This window comes from Hydra vulgaris, chromosome 10, assembly GCF_038396675.1.
Source record: "Hydra vulgaris chromosome 10, alternate assembly HydraT2T_AEP".
Lineage (NCBI taxonomy): Eukaryota > Metazoa > Cnidaria > Hydrozoa > Anthoathecata > Hydridae > Hydra > Hydra vulgaris.
The window spans coordinates 34,534,397-34,550,135 of NC_088929.1; the positions used below are offsets into that span (position 1 = coordinate 34,534,397).

The window sequence follows — 15,739 nt, forward strand, 5'->3', positions numbered from 1 at the left end:
TTAGTTTTACATTTGGAGATAATTTTCATTTCAAATTAGAGAGGCTTGGCATGAGTAAATCTATCTTGAAAATTAATAAGACGAGCAACTTGCTTTTGTTAATGATAAAGAGGCCTAAGTTTGGATTTATTAGCACTACACCAAGCAATATTTGCAAAGTTTAAATGACAATGGATAAAAGGGTAATATAATTGAATTAAATTACTTTTACTTAAAGCATTTCTGGCTTTGTACAATATTCCTATACTTTTAGCAACTTTATTAAAAAGTTGCTAAAATTCTGCAAGAGTTGCTAGTTGCAAGAATTCTATGTGATATTTCTAATTAAGGTTCTCATTGATATGGATACCCAAAAAGTTTGTATTAATTAAGCTTTTTATTAGAATTTTGTCAATAAAAAGTAATGGTAAATTGAAAGGCAGAAGTTTTTTTTTAGAAGCTGGATGAAAAAGTATCCCATTAGTTTCATCAACATTAAGTGAAAGTTTGTTTATTTTAAACCATTCAGAAATTTTTGTTAATTTAATATTCATATTTTAAAATAATATTGTAATATTTGTATCAGATAAATAGAGGTTAGTGTCGTCTGCAAACATGACAGCGATCATAAGTCTAATTGAAATATGGAGGTTACTTGCGTTATCTATATGTAAGTTTTTCAATAAGAGGAATTTACTTGAATGCAGCGTTACTCAAACATTAGATAGCATGTTAAATGCTTTCCTAAAAAAGGCAGCTGCTGCTTTTAACTTATTTAACTTTCAAGAGTGCTCTTCATAACATTTTCAGCTCCTCATCTTTTTGAGTAACATCTAAAGAAAGTTTAATACCCTAATGGACTTCACTGTCATTAACAATAGTTTAGTAAAGTTGAAGTTTCTCAGTAACCGCTTTCAAAGGTATTTTAAATTCCATAGGTAATTTAAATTCTTATGCCAAATATATCCTGTTTTTTTTTTTTGTCTTTTAAAATACTGCTGTCAAAACGTCAGAGTTAGTGTGAGGTTAAAACTTGTAATGGTTTAGTAATAATTTAGCAAAGTTAATTAATAACGGTTAAGTAAAGTTTTTGAGTGTGGCTTTTCTTATGTAATATATTACCCTGCTATAAGAAATAACTCATGTTTTTTCATTTGTATTTACAATTTCGCATTTTGATATAATGATGTTGCTGTTTTTCAGCAAGAATTTTGCCTACTCAAGCTTGGAAGTGACCGTGGCCCCGGCCAGGCATAAAGTTAAGACTTTTTGCAAACCCAGTCTGGGTCTTGGCAAAATTAAAAGATATAGCAAGGATTGATAGCCGGGGGTAGAAAAAAAATTTCTAATACATTATAAAATAATATAATTTTATACTTAGATTTACTAGTTAATAAATACTGGCATACATTTATATATTTTTAAACTCTCATTTACTTACAACAAGGTTGCATGCAATCACTTTTAAGTTAAGAGTTACTTTAAAATAGAGAATTGGGTTAAAAAGCTAAAAAATGGTTAACTGAAGACTTATAAAGTTGTAGATTGTATAAAAAAAGAAAACATAAAGATTGGTAAGGTCTGTTTGATGTGCAAGGAAAAAAATTGGTTTAATAAAAGTTATGATAAAAGTCATAGCTCACCATGATAGTATTTGTAGGAAAAAGAAATGCAACTTTAAATGAATGAAAGAGTGGCTAAAGCATGTCAGACAAAGCAGGTCTAATGACATTTACAATGTGCTTTTAGAATTAGTCTGAGAGTAAGAGGATTTATATTCGTCAATATAGGAATGTCAACAATATTTTTTTGCAGTAAATAAATGAGTTTTGTTGTTTAACAAAAATTGCGGATTTAAAGTCCAGACTTAAAATCCACAAACAGCGCAATACTTAGGCTGTTACAGAAGAGAGATCAACTTAAAAGTTGGCTGCCTCTTTTAGTGAAGTCTTTTTGTCAAGACAAGAGTATAAAGTTGAGTTGACAGCAAATAGATGTCTTTAGATATAAAATTTTCATGAAGATTGATATTGTAGATAATAAATAATACAGGAGCAAAGATAGAACCTTGTGGTGGTACCCTTAAAGTTACTCAAAATAAATAAAAGTGCATGCCTTCAAAAATAACTTTAATACTGCACTTAGAAAAAAATAATTTTATAATTTCAGGGTGAAGACTAATTGTAGGATAGATAGAGAAGTCAAAATGTTTCTAGAATTTTTAAATATTGGAACCAATTATTTAGCACTTTTTAATAGTTAAGCGAAAATTGAAGAGAGGTCTGAAAAAAACTATTTTAAGACTATGATGGAAATCTTGTCTGAAGCACAATCTGTAGAAGCAATTAATTGAGAATTACCTTTAGCATTGGAATCCAGAGTGATTTATATAAGAATAGGTTAATCTGTTTAACTGGTATGACAGGAAAAATATGGCTATTAGATTCAGGTTTAGATTCATTAGAGTTAAGTTAGAAAAAAGGTTTTTTCCGAAAAACTGGAGAAGTAAAAAAGATCAGACCCGCCACCTTCCGACATCACTTGCCCCCTACCCGCCCTAAACGTGAGAGTAACAAGTTGATAAAATATTTTTTGAACTATTCTCAACTAGACTTTCATAATAAATTATTTCAGCGTTCAAAAAATATGGTCATACAAAGTTTGAACCTTCCTCAAATAGACGGGGGTTCAAACTTTATGCATTTGAACGAAACCGCAGTTCTAATAAATAAACAATTTGATCGTTTTCTATTCTGTCTTAAATGCAGACACCATCTTTTAGAGCTTTTCATTAAACCAACATCCAATTCTATTTGTGGTGTAAACAAATCTCCTAGAGATCAGTCTCAGAAGGGTTCACGGAAAGAATTTCACAATGTTTTTTATTTTTTTAATTATTATAATTTTTTTTATTTCATAATTTTTTTTGTTTTTTATGTTTTATTATTGACCTTAGTCGGCAAATTTTTTTAAATGGCCGTGGTTAACAAAAAAAATGTTGAGTTTAACCCCCCTCCCCCCTTCTTCTTTTTTAAAACCTTTTTGGGCCTGACCAGATTAAATACGTAGTTTTTTTGTTAATTATTTATTTTTCATTATATCTATAAAGATATTATAAGGATATTTTTGCAGTTGCTTTATTTAATACAGTGTTTTATTATTTTAATTATTTCATAAAGTTACTATAAATAGCAGGAATTAATATATAGGTACCATTTTGTTAACATTTATTAGTACCGAGTACCATTTTAGTAACATTCTTAGTTAATAGATTGTAATTGAAATTTTCAATAAAAAATAAATATGGGTAAGTGTAAGGACATAAATCCAAGACAAATTTTAGTAGTAAAAGCACTTTTATGGCATTCAGAACGATCACAACGGAAAATTGCTAAAAAGTGTAAAGTTTCGCAACCTTTTGTCAATAAAATCAAACACAAAATGGAAAACGACATCACTCTTTCTCCGAAAAGGAAAAGACGGAGTGGGTCAAAACCTAAAATCACTCCTTGGACAGACAGAATTAAAAGAAATATTTGTCTGAAAAATAGAAGAAAGTTTATAATCACACAAAACGGCTAAAAAACCAATGCTAACTCCAGCAATGATAAAAAAGAGATTGCAATGGGCAAAATATCATAAGTATATGACTGTTGGAGATTGGAAACATGTAAGTTTATCAATTTTCAATGAATTATTGTTAAACAAGTGTTTAAATTTTGTCATAAACTTAATTACAACCACACTAAGATAATTTTTTTAGGTGTGTTTTACAGACAAATAAGCTTTTGAGATCTTGTAAGACAAAGCCAAGTTATTCCAAAAAAGACTAAATAAAAAATACCATCTATATTGTACAAACTATTAAACATCCAACTAAAGTTATGGTGTGGTCAGTTCATCAGTGGTAAAGGCACAGGAAGACTATGTAATGTCAATGGGATGATGAACCAAATACATTGTCGAGAGGTTCTGGAGAGCCAACGTATTCTCTAAATACAACAACGATTTCCAAATGACAATACACTTACGTTTATGCATGATGCCATAAAGCTAAAAACATCGCAAACTTTCTTAAAACAAAAAATATTCCAATTTTAGACTGGGCAGGGATTTCTCCTGGCCTAAATCCAATTTTACTTTAGTTAAATATGCATTTTCAGAAAAAGAAAAAAAAAATGAAAAATAATAAAAGAAAAGATTGCTGCCCCATGACAAACCCTAACCTATATCATCAATTTGATTCTATTTTTATTTAAATTTAATATGTTGTTTTCATTTGTTTCTTATAATTTTAACTATTGAAAGTTTTAAGCTGCATAATATTTATATTTAAAGTTATTTCTTTTTTTATATTTTTACATTTAGGTTAAAATTGAAATATTTACTGTTAGGCATTCTATACTTTGAGACTATTCTCCGAGGCAAGTGACATTTTTTATGAAAAAAGACTTCGTTTGTTACTAAAAAATGGATAGCAACTCTTTTTGCACCACAATATTCGCGAACTTTTAGAAATCCTTACACAAGTGATTACTACAAATAAAATTAGGCAAAGCTACAGTTAAGCGGTCTAAAATAATTTTATTTTGCCGCTTATTGGGCTTTCTTGAGTAGGCTTGCTCAAATAGATAACTTTTTAATATAAACATACAGAATTATTATTAATTCAGTTCATTCATCGACTATCTCATAGTCTGCTGCAAAAAGGGAGTGCTGCTAAATCGATTTTCTTATAGCCTACTGCTACAAGAGAGTGTTGCTACATCGACTATCTTGTAGCTTGCAGCAACAAAGAAGTACTGCAACATCGACTAAGGGTTTGGTATGGGGCAGCAATCTTTTTTTTTTATTATTTCAATTAAAAGTTTAAAAAGCCTCCACTGACGAGAGCGCAAAAAAAAATTAATTATTTTAGACCGCTTAACTGTAGCTTTACCTAAAATTCTTTGTATTTGTTAAGAATTTTTTTTTTTATACCAATTCATTACCCAGTACAACAATGATTTTTTGATTTAATTCACACAGAGTGTGTCACAAAGCTTAAAAATAAAAGTAAAAATTCGGCATTACGGCCTGAAATATTGTAATTCCGGCCTGAACAGGATAAACCTTAGAATCAAGAGGATTCAAATTCCGACCGGAATTCCGGTCTGAAATAAATTTCGGTACATCTCTAATTATTAAGGAATCATGTTTTATTAATAAAATAAACTTATATTACACTTTTTATAAACCTTTGAAGTAAAAATACCCTTGAAATAAAAAAAGATATGAATATATATTTGCCGATGCTTCAGTATCAGTCTATACTGTCTTAGTCGTCCCGGTGGGAAATGAGCTTGCAACTAGCGAGTGATTAGCTAGCGACTTGCTAGCGACTAGCTAGCGACTAGCTAGCGACTAGCTAGCGACTAGCTAGCGACTAGCTAGCGACTAGCTAGCGACTTGCTAGCGACTAGCTAGCGACTAGCTAGCGACTAGCTAGCGACTAGCTAGCGACTAGCTAGCGACTAGCTAGCGACTAGCTAGCGACTAGCTAGCGACTAGCTAGCGACTAGCTAGCGACTAGCTAGCGACTAGCTAGCGACTAGCTAGTGACTAGCGAGCAACTAGCTAGCTTTATTGCAGTTTTCAAGCAATTTTTTTTCTTATTTTATTTTTTTCTAATGTCTTTAACATCTTTAAAAATTAGATTTTTAGTGTTGAGTCTATTATAGTTATGAGAATAATTGAACTTTAAACATTAAGATTTTGTAGCAATGTGTCGTAAGCTATGTATTGTAGCTTTGTAGCTTGCTACAAAATATCTAAAAATCTATAGCTCGTTGATAGCTACTCATCAAAATTTTTTAAACAGCGATTTTATTACAGTATCACGCTATGCTAAAACCAGTGGGTCTTTAGCATATTAAGCTAGCTGTCCTCGTGGTCAAGTCGCTGTATTTATCTTTACAAATAACGATAGCTTTTCGCTAACTTAAAAAAGCTAGCGATTCTCGTGGCAAAATCGTTGTCTTTATCGTTACGATTATAGCTAGCTTTTCGCTAGCCAATTTCCTACCGGGGTAGCTTTATGCGTAACTAAGTGGAAATTGGATTTTACTTACATTTCTTAAAAATTTTTTTTACAAAACTTGGTTAAAAGTTTCTAATTTAAAAAAAATTGTTTAAAATTTATTACATTTTGCTTTTTTTAGAGGGAGAATTTCAAGGTTCAAAATACACATGTTTTTGAAAAATTTTTTAAATTACTTAAGAGCCGTTTTTTCTAAGAATCACGCAAATTCCTGAAACTGTGGAAGTGACCTCCTCCAAATTGCTTGAATTTTTTATATATTGATCAGAATATAGAAAAAACCTGTTGGGGAAAAAAAAAATTTTCAAAAATGTTTCGTTCACTCGGAATCTGTGAACCCATTTTTTTGGCAAGGCAAAAAGTTGCACATAGCTTTTGTAGTTAATATCAGACGTAACCCAAAAGCTCTCTCCAAAAAATATAAAAAAGTTGCGTGACACTGTGCGGTTGGCTAATTATCATAGTTCAAAAGTACAAAATCAATCACTTTTGTCAATTTTTAATCGAAGTTAATTCTAGCGGCGAAGTGTTGCACACAATTTTTCTTTTAGGATTTGAAATTATCAAAGGTATTGAGTCTAAAAATGCAAAGAAAGTTATGTGATACCTAAGGCCTATTAATATATTAAGGCTTGAAATTGGAAAAAAATGTTTTAGTATACTTACAAAATGAACCATTACGGCAGAGGCGCTTAGTTTTGTAAAAATGTAAACATATCCAACTGTCAATACAAAAAGGTCCTAACATAATAATAAAAAAAATTCGTGTGATTTTGTCACACGCATGATATAACATGAATTAAAAACTGAACAAAAATCTAACATCAAGATAACTATATTGCTAATTAAATAAAACATAAATCAAACATTTAAATGTTTTTCCATTTAAAAATTAGTTTTTCATTTATTAATAGAGTCATTTACACACATTATCCACCACATCACACATAATTTCTACTCTGCTGCAGTAAGTTTCTCTAAGAATAATGATATGACTGTAAAATAGTCTTCTTCGGATAATGAATAATCGCCACAACCTCTGATTAGAAAAGGAGCATTTACTAAACAGATAATTTTATCAGTTTGGTTATTTATCTCCTCGGTAGTAACTGGCCAGCGAAAAGTATTCTTCTCTTGCCCGTTAATCATACAATTAACTCTGATCCCAGTTATAGATACCTAAAAGTATTAGCGCAACATTTAAAATAATATAATAAAGAGTTTACGATTTGTTTAATTTTGCTTACATTCAATAAAACTTGTAAAGTCTTATATAATGTCATTCTGAAATTATTTTTACATTTTATTTATATTCCTTTTATTTTAGAGCACTCTTTTGTAAAACAAAATAAAAACTTGAAACTAATATATACTTTGAATAATATTACCTCCACAATATATCCAATATTCCATTGTTTTTCATATGCAACAGCAACCCAATCATTCACTTTCCATACCAGACAAATTTCTTTTGCAAGATTGGCGATGTCTTCCTCATATTTATTATCATCTTCATTGTCTCCTGCCAGATTAAAGTCATCATTTTCACCATAAACTTCTTTGTTATCGTTAACCTGACTATTTTCATTATTTTCTGTTGTCGGTTCTACCAGCTTACCTTTTCTTTTCAGGTTACTAAATCTATAACAATATCAATTGTACATATTTTTAAACATATGTAAACAAACACACAAAATTATAACTTTCACCTAAATTTTAATTTCATATTTGTAAAAGAACTATTTAACAGTCAGAAACATAATCTAATTTGCAAAAGTTTTGATAGCAACAATGCCTACCTTGAAAATAAAGATCTTATCTGTTGACTAGTTACATATTGATCAGGCGGAAGTTCTCTCCTCAGCTGCATGTGAACCTGCTCAGGGCTCATTTTATTACCTGATTCTTCTCCACGAATAAAGTATTTATACAACAGTTCTTTCTGCTGATTTGAAAATCTAAAAGAACTTCGAACTGGTAATGCCCAACCTTGCAATAGAAAAATGTTCATGCAATGTGGTTTGTCTTTTACGGAAGCACTGTTAGAGGATGAAGAAATTGGCATATTTAGTTGTGAAGTAATTTTCATCTTATGAACAAACGAGTTGCGAACTTTATCCAATGATGTTAATGATTTCGGAACTGTATGAAGACCGGATAGCATGTGTTCTTCTAACTCAGCATCGCTTTCAAATGATAAAGTACAATTCATTTCAGTGCAAAATCTTAATGAATATAATTGCCTGTACCTTCTTTTCTGTTTTTCCTTAAGTGACTTGTTACGCTTAATTGAATTATCTGTTTTGCTATATGGCAACAACAACTTAATCGAGGGTTGAATTTTAAGATTTCCATACTCTTGTTCAATTCCCTCACCGATATTGAAATAACGCCACATCTTCATACTTTTCTCACCAAACTCAAATGAGTGATAGTTGCTAATGTTCTTAATCTTTGGTCCAGTAACTACAGTTTTATCATTGCTAATTTGAGCAACTGCTACTTTTGCATCTTTAGCGCCAAAACTATAATGCATAGCCTTGTGTATATCTTCAGCAGTCAAAAGATTATTACCAGAGTCAACGTAACTCCTTAAAATTGTCTTTACAACTGCACTCTCCCTGTCACATTGATCTTTTCCACAACAGGGTTCATTATAATCATATCTCAGCAACTTTATATCTCTCTCTTTGCATACATTGTAGATTGCTTCAGCTGAAAGATTTCCCTGATAGCAGCCGGCATTATCAGATTTGGTAAACATTTTCTTGATATGTGGTTGATCAATTCTGAATTGGTCTAAAACTGCAGTGGCTAACGAAACAACATCACCTATTCCTTGATCACACCTATACATTGAAGTAAAGTAAACACGTTTGAATAACTTTCCTGCTATTTTTATGAAGAATATATCCACATGTAAACTCATTCCTTTCTTGCCAAAATACTCTCTTTGGCCCTCTCTGTATCGAACCGGAAGAATTTTTTGACAAAAATCTTTAAGCCAGAAAGCAGTTTCATCGTTTAATTGCTTAAAAGCTTCGATTTTTGCCTTTTTCTGTTGAGAATCTCTCATCAGGTGTTTTATGTAGTTGAATACATCCTTTACAGCAATTTCCAAATCATAAATAGAATCAGCATTGTCAGAATTTTGAATTGTTAGTTTTTTGATCATCTCGATAGCTTTGCACAAATCATAGTAATCGGCACATACCACTTCTGATATCTCTGTGTTGGATTGAAATTTTTTTTCAGATGGATCTGATAAGGCATGTTTTGAGCTATGAGAAGAAATGTTTGAGTCATTGACACTACAATTGGTTTGATAACTTGTTTTCAAATACCTTTTTCCTTTTTCAAGGGCAGCTTCGAGAGATTTAGAACTAAATCTTTGTGCCAATTTTGTAATGTTTGAAAACCATTCATGCCTGAAGCAGTAACATCATCTAATCCAGCTAAGCTTTTTCGACTTGAAGGTTTTATTGCATGCAATACTTTCCACAAACTTGAATCAGATAATGGTATATAAATGTTTTCACTACAACTTTTTCGATAGAACATGATAGCGTGGCTATATTTTGTCGTCAGTATTGCGTGCACTATCTTTTGTACTTCACCGCTGTCGTATTTTAATTTGGTTATTCCATAAGCAACATCATGCAAAATACATAAATATAAAGTTGTAAATATAAAGTCTAAGAAATGTTCACACTTTGTTTGATCAAGACTAGATCGGACGAATACTTTCTTCTCTGAAAATGTCAACCCTTTATGAGATGCATGCCATTTTCTTGCTGTTTCTATACGATGTTTGGTACACTCAAATGTGTTCATTATAAACTTTTTGGTATACTTGGTATGGTCTAATAATGAGAGGATAACTAACTTTCCCATGGAATCACTTTGCTTATATACTTTCTGAGCACGAATAATTTCAATTGGGAGAGGGCTATTTATTTCATCAACATTTTTACTGTTAAGAAAATCTATAAGTATTTCCTCTTGTCCAGGAGCAACAGCTTCCGCAAATTTTTTCTTTAATAAGTTTTCTAGGCGAACATACTTGCGTTTTAACTAATCTTTAGTAGTATCTTCCAGATATTCGAACTTCCTTTTTAATCTAAATTTTATTGGACTTGCATTAAGAACCTCAGTTACACTCTCACGGCTTCTTAGAGATTCGTCCAAAATCTCCTGTGAAACATTAATTTCACCGGGATCAAATTCTTCATCTGGAGTAGCAGGTGTCATATATGTTTGTTCTTGTTGTGTTTGTGTTTCTGTACATAAATTGGTGTTAAATTTCTGTACATAAATTCGTTGACTCTAGATAAAGCAGTTTCTTGCTTTAAATGGATAAAACACAGCATTGCACCAACTGAAAATACTTCATTGTATCGCTTTGACATTGATATGACGACCTGTATTGGTGACGCCCTTAAAGCGGGAGATTTTTTTCCTTTTATATTTAGATGGTGAGGATGAAAGCATGTTTTTGGAGGACTCCATGCAATACCAAACGTGTACCGGTGAAAAGCACATATTTGTTCATCCTTTTCAAGATTTCTTTTAAGTCTATTTGCAATAAGTCCATTTTCTTCCCAAATATTATTATCGTTTAATCGCATGACCTAAAAACAATTTTTTAAACAATTATTAAGTGTGCCATTTAAAGCATTGTTTATAATCTGACTCTTCACGAAAAATGTTTACAAGTTTGAAATACATTGTTGTTATTTTTAAAATACAATATTGCAAGAGTGTGATTAATTTAGTGATTATTTATTAAAAGAGTGAGGAATTAATTAAAAGAGCTATTTTTTTTTGTTTAAAGAACTTTGTCTCAAAATCTTATTGCAGAGAAGTTATAAAGTATGTAAATATAAAAATTATATTACAGTCTGCGTAAATTTAAAATACGTAATTTCCTTTAAGTTGATGAGGTGTTTCTTAACATCAACATCTCCCAGCTGATGAATGTAGAACATTTTGTTTATAATTTTATGTTTTTTGAATGATCCACAATTTCCTTTTGAAAAGCAACAACAGTTTTCATAAAAATATTTGTTTTGTTTCATACTCAACTAAAAACAAGTTCTATTTATGCAGTACCTATTTCTCAATAGCAATGATAAAATATCTACTCTATTTATGCAAATTTTAAAGATCGTTAAAATAAAGTTAAAACATTTTTATGGTAAGTAAACAACCGCCCACTAACTTGTTTCTCCACAATCGTGATATCAGCGATTCTTCTTCCATTCGATCACCACAAGTTATTAGGTTATGACGTAAATTTAAATAATTCACTTCTGATCATGTATTTTTTTTTTATTATTATTTATTTCAATTGTTATGATTTCTATATCATAGTCAGAAACGCTTAAATTTTTTCTTAACATTACGTGCAATGTTTTGTGTAATGCTAAATGCTAATTTTGGATGATAGAAATTTTATTGTGAGCGAAAACCTCATCTGTGTGTCCAAAAAAATATCTCTTCGTACTTAATCATTTTTAACAATTTGTACCTTTATTTTTAACTTAATATCTAAAGATCACACGAATTTTTTTTATTATTATGTTAGGACCTTTTTGTATTGACAGTTGGATATGTTTACATTTTTACAAAACTAAGCGCCTCTGCGGTAATGGTTCATTTTGTAAGTATACTAAAACATTTTTTTCCAATTTCAAGCCTTAATATATTAATAGGCCTTAGGTATCACATAACTTTCTTTGCATTTTTAGACTCAATACCTTTGATAATTTCAAATCCTAAAAGAAAAATTGTGTGCAACACTTCGCCGCTAGAATTAACTTCGATTAAAAATTGACAAAAGTGATTGATTTTGTACTTTTGAACTATGATAATTAGCCAACCGCACAGTGTCACGCAACTTTTTTATATTTTTTGGAGAGAGCTTTTGGGTTACGTCTGATATTAACTACAAAAGCTATGTGCAACTTTTTGCCTTGCCAAAAAAATGGGTTCAAAGGTGGCAAAAACTAAATTTCTAAAAATTTTTAAAAAAATCTCAAAAATTTAAGCCCAGATTCCGAGTGAACGAAACATTTTTGAAAATTTTTTTTTTCCCCAACAGGTTTTTTCTATATTCTGATCAATATAGAAAAAATTCAAGCAATTTGGAGGAGGTCACTTCCATTGACTGCCTGATTCATACAAAAAATGACTCTTAAGATAAAAATCAAACTTCTGCATTATATTTAGATATTTATATTTATATATTATATTTAGATATTTTCAGTTTAATGAGATCTTAAATTAATTATGAACCAAAAAAACCACGAAAAAGTATTTGCATAATAGATATTTCTTGTTTTTTTCAGTCCGTAAAAATTATTGGATTGCATCATGTTACTAAAGAGGTATCCAGTTTTTTACTTGATGCAAACTTAATGCAAGAATCAACTTTTTATAAGTAAAAAAAAAATTTGAGTACCTAACTTATTACCGGTAAACTAAATTTTTTCGCAAATAAAGAATCCGGTTTTCAAAAAAATAAAATTTTAATAAAACAAGCCCAAAAATGATTATATGGACGCCCTGTGTAAAAATTATTTCAAAATATTAAATGGTTTTAGTATTAACAACCTGTTTCCCTCTTTAGTAGTAAGTGCGAAGTTTAGTGCATACATTGCTATTGGTGCAGACCTCATTTTTATTAATACAATTTTAAACAAAGGAAAGTTGTTTATAGATGCCCCAAGTGGACGATAAACTGAAGTTTATTCAACATTTTATGTATGTGGCAATACAAAGACTCTTTTTTTGTATTTTCTAATAAAATCCTAACAAATTTTGTTTTATTTTGAGTTATTTATTGTTTGATAATATAATGCTTATTATTTCAATACGGAACTAAAAACAAATTTTTTTAACATCTTAGCCTAGCCATACAATGAGAAAATGGTATGTATTTATATCAATAATGGTTTTCAGTGGTGGCAGTGAAACAAACGTTACTTCATCAAGAAGTGATTTTAACCTAAATCAAAAATACCCAACCTCTCAGGCAAACATCCATAACGAAACAGTCACTTACAACAATAGCAACAATGTTGATATTTCAAGTATGTCTTTAGAAGAATTATGTCGGCTAATGGAGGTGCCGGCAGAAAATTGTTCGTGCGAAAATCCTGACACTAAAAAACTTTGCGTTATCGTAAACACCAAAATAATTGAATCTTTCTCTTGCGACGTCGTTACAAACAAAATAATTGGGATATCAAATCTGATATCGTCAACCCTTGCTTTAATTGGTAATGGTTTTGTGATTGGTTTTGGTTTTACAAATAGAAAAAATCTTTCAAGATTCCGTTACTTAATCATAGGATTATCCGTTTCCGACTTCTTTTTTGCACTTTTTCAAGCTATAGTAAGTATTCCTGAAACATGGACATGCCATTGGATATACGGTTTATTTTTTTGTAAAGTTTTACGTGCTTCATTAGCTGCAAGCGCTAACATTGCAGTAGGGTTTATTGTCATTATTGCTGTTAATAGGTACATTGGAGTTGTTTACATGTTCAGTACAGCTTTTGACCAAACAAAGATGTTAACAGCCGTGATAATAAACGTGTTAGCTGGGATACTATCAATAATTCCACCATTATTTATTCTTCAGCTTGGAAAATTTGCAACGTGTTCGGAAGTATGGTCAAAAAAAAGTTCAACAATTTACACATGGGTTTTGTTTTTAACATATTATTTTATCCCAGTAGTTACGTTAATTTTTCTTTATCTTATTATGATTGCGTCAATAAAAAAAGCCTACTTGAAAAGCAACGTTATAAATGACGAGCAACGAATGTCGCGCCTAAAAAAAAACAAGAAAAATCTTTTTATGCTGGTTTTAATTTTGGTAGCTTTTGCTGTTTTAGTTCTTCCAAATCGAATTGTTTGGATCGTTAACGATCTTTATGGTTTAAATAAAATAGATAAAAATTTAGAACGATTACTTAAGATGTTGTCAGAGATTACGTATGGATTTCACGCAGCGGTAAATCCCATTATCTATTCATTGGTAGATAAAAAGTTTAAATTGCAACTGAAAACTTTTTTTTCAGGGGTAAAAGATTTATTTTGGGTAAACCCTTCATTGTCTTCATCAAAGTCTAGAAGCGCTTCTGAAATAACCATTCAAATGAATATTACAAATGCTTCAAAACAGTAGTATGTTTTTTAGTGTAGTTTGGTAAAAAGGTATTTTTACGTCGCATCAACTTTATTTATTCAATGAATATGAATAAACTATAAGTACTTACTATTAATCTTTTACTTAACATGTTTTTTTCTAATTTTTTTTAATCGTATTTATTATCGTGACTTATGTTTTATTTTTTATCAACATGAAAAATATTAATAATCTTTTTTATTATTTTAATATTCACTGAAAGTTAGTCCCTTTTATAAACTTAAAACTCTTTTTTTTTATTGTTCGTTGGGTTAATATTAATAAATATTTATTTTATTATACTTAAATTTCATCATTATTAAACCAATCACAAAGCGTTTTTGATAATTATATTACTCGAAGAAAATCCAAACTCTTAACGCAGCATTGCAGAAAAGCATATGATAAAAAAGTTTCTACGGTTTTTGTTACCTATTTTGCTTTTACAACTAGAACGGGGAGTGAACCTTAAACCATATTATTTAGGGTCATGGTAAGCCTTCAAAAAGTTTACGTGGAAAAAAAAAATCCGCTAGAATTATAAAACTATAAGACCAACTTCATTAACATCAAATCGTGTAAAACTTTCGAACCAATCTTTCGTGACAAAATTATGAGTCACATGTGATTTATTAAGTAGTAATCAACATGGTTTTTGAAAAAACGAAACTTGAAACACATATCTGCTAGAAATACAAGATGTTTTATTTAATGCTATTGAGAATGGCTGGTGTTTCAATATTTTCTATACGAATTTCTGAAAAGCATTTGATTAAGTACCTCATTTTCAATTGGTAAAAAAGTTAGAATCATATGATGTTGCCAAAGTAATACGTAATTGGATAGTAGACTGTTTACATAACAGAAAACAACGAGTAATTTTAGGGGAAAGTACATCAAAATGGTTAATAGTTGACAGTGGAGTTTTACAAGGGTCTTTCCTAGGGCGTCCTTTTTTTTTATTAATTTTTATTGTTAATTATTACAAATGATTTAACAGAAACAACAGAAAATTATGTTTAATTATATGCTAACGATAGCAAATTTATAAACATTAACAAGTTAGGAAAAGATGTATAAATTAACTACAATTAAATACTGGTATAATTTTAAAATGGTTGTCATTATGTTTAATTAAATTCAGTTATGCAAAATGTAAAATAATGCATATTAGCTTACAATATCCATGAATAACGCTTTCTTATTAAATACGACATCAAGCCGGACATTTAAATAAATTAATTTAAATACAGTAAGAAAGGTACAACTTTTGTTAGACCACATATTGAGTTTGCGATTTGTGCATGGTGTCCCTATTTGAAAGAAAATATCTTAAAGTTAAAAAAATACAAAAAAGAGCTAGAAAATTAGTGCCAGCTCGAAGAAAATGCCATATTAAATAGATTACGTATAATGGACTTAACAACGCTAGTGGAGCGTCGTTTACGAGGAGGTCTTATTTTTCTTTATAAAAGAAAGAAAAG

The 15,739-nt window shown here is 30.1% G+C and overlaps 1 protein-coding gene across 1 annotated transcript; it reads left to right on the plus strand.

The window, feature by feature from the left end:
* The first annotated feature begins 12,414 nt into the window (after positions 1–12,414).
* Positions 12,415–14,495, plus strand: LOC105845705 (chemerin-like receptor 2). The gene is made up of 2 exons (XM_065807893.1): positions 12,415–12,447; positions 12,969–14,495. Exon 2 carries the CDS (start codon positions 12,981–12,983, stop codon positions 14,253–14,255), a length of 1,275 nt encoding a protein of 424 aa, XP_065663965.1. The 5' UTR covers positions 12,415–12,447; positions 12,969–12,980; the 3' UTR covers positions 14,256–14,495.
* The last annotated feature ends 1,244 nt before the right edge of the window (positions 14,496–15,739 follow it).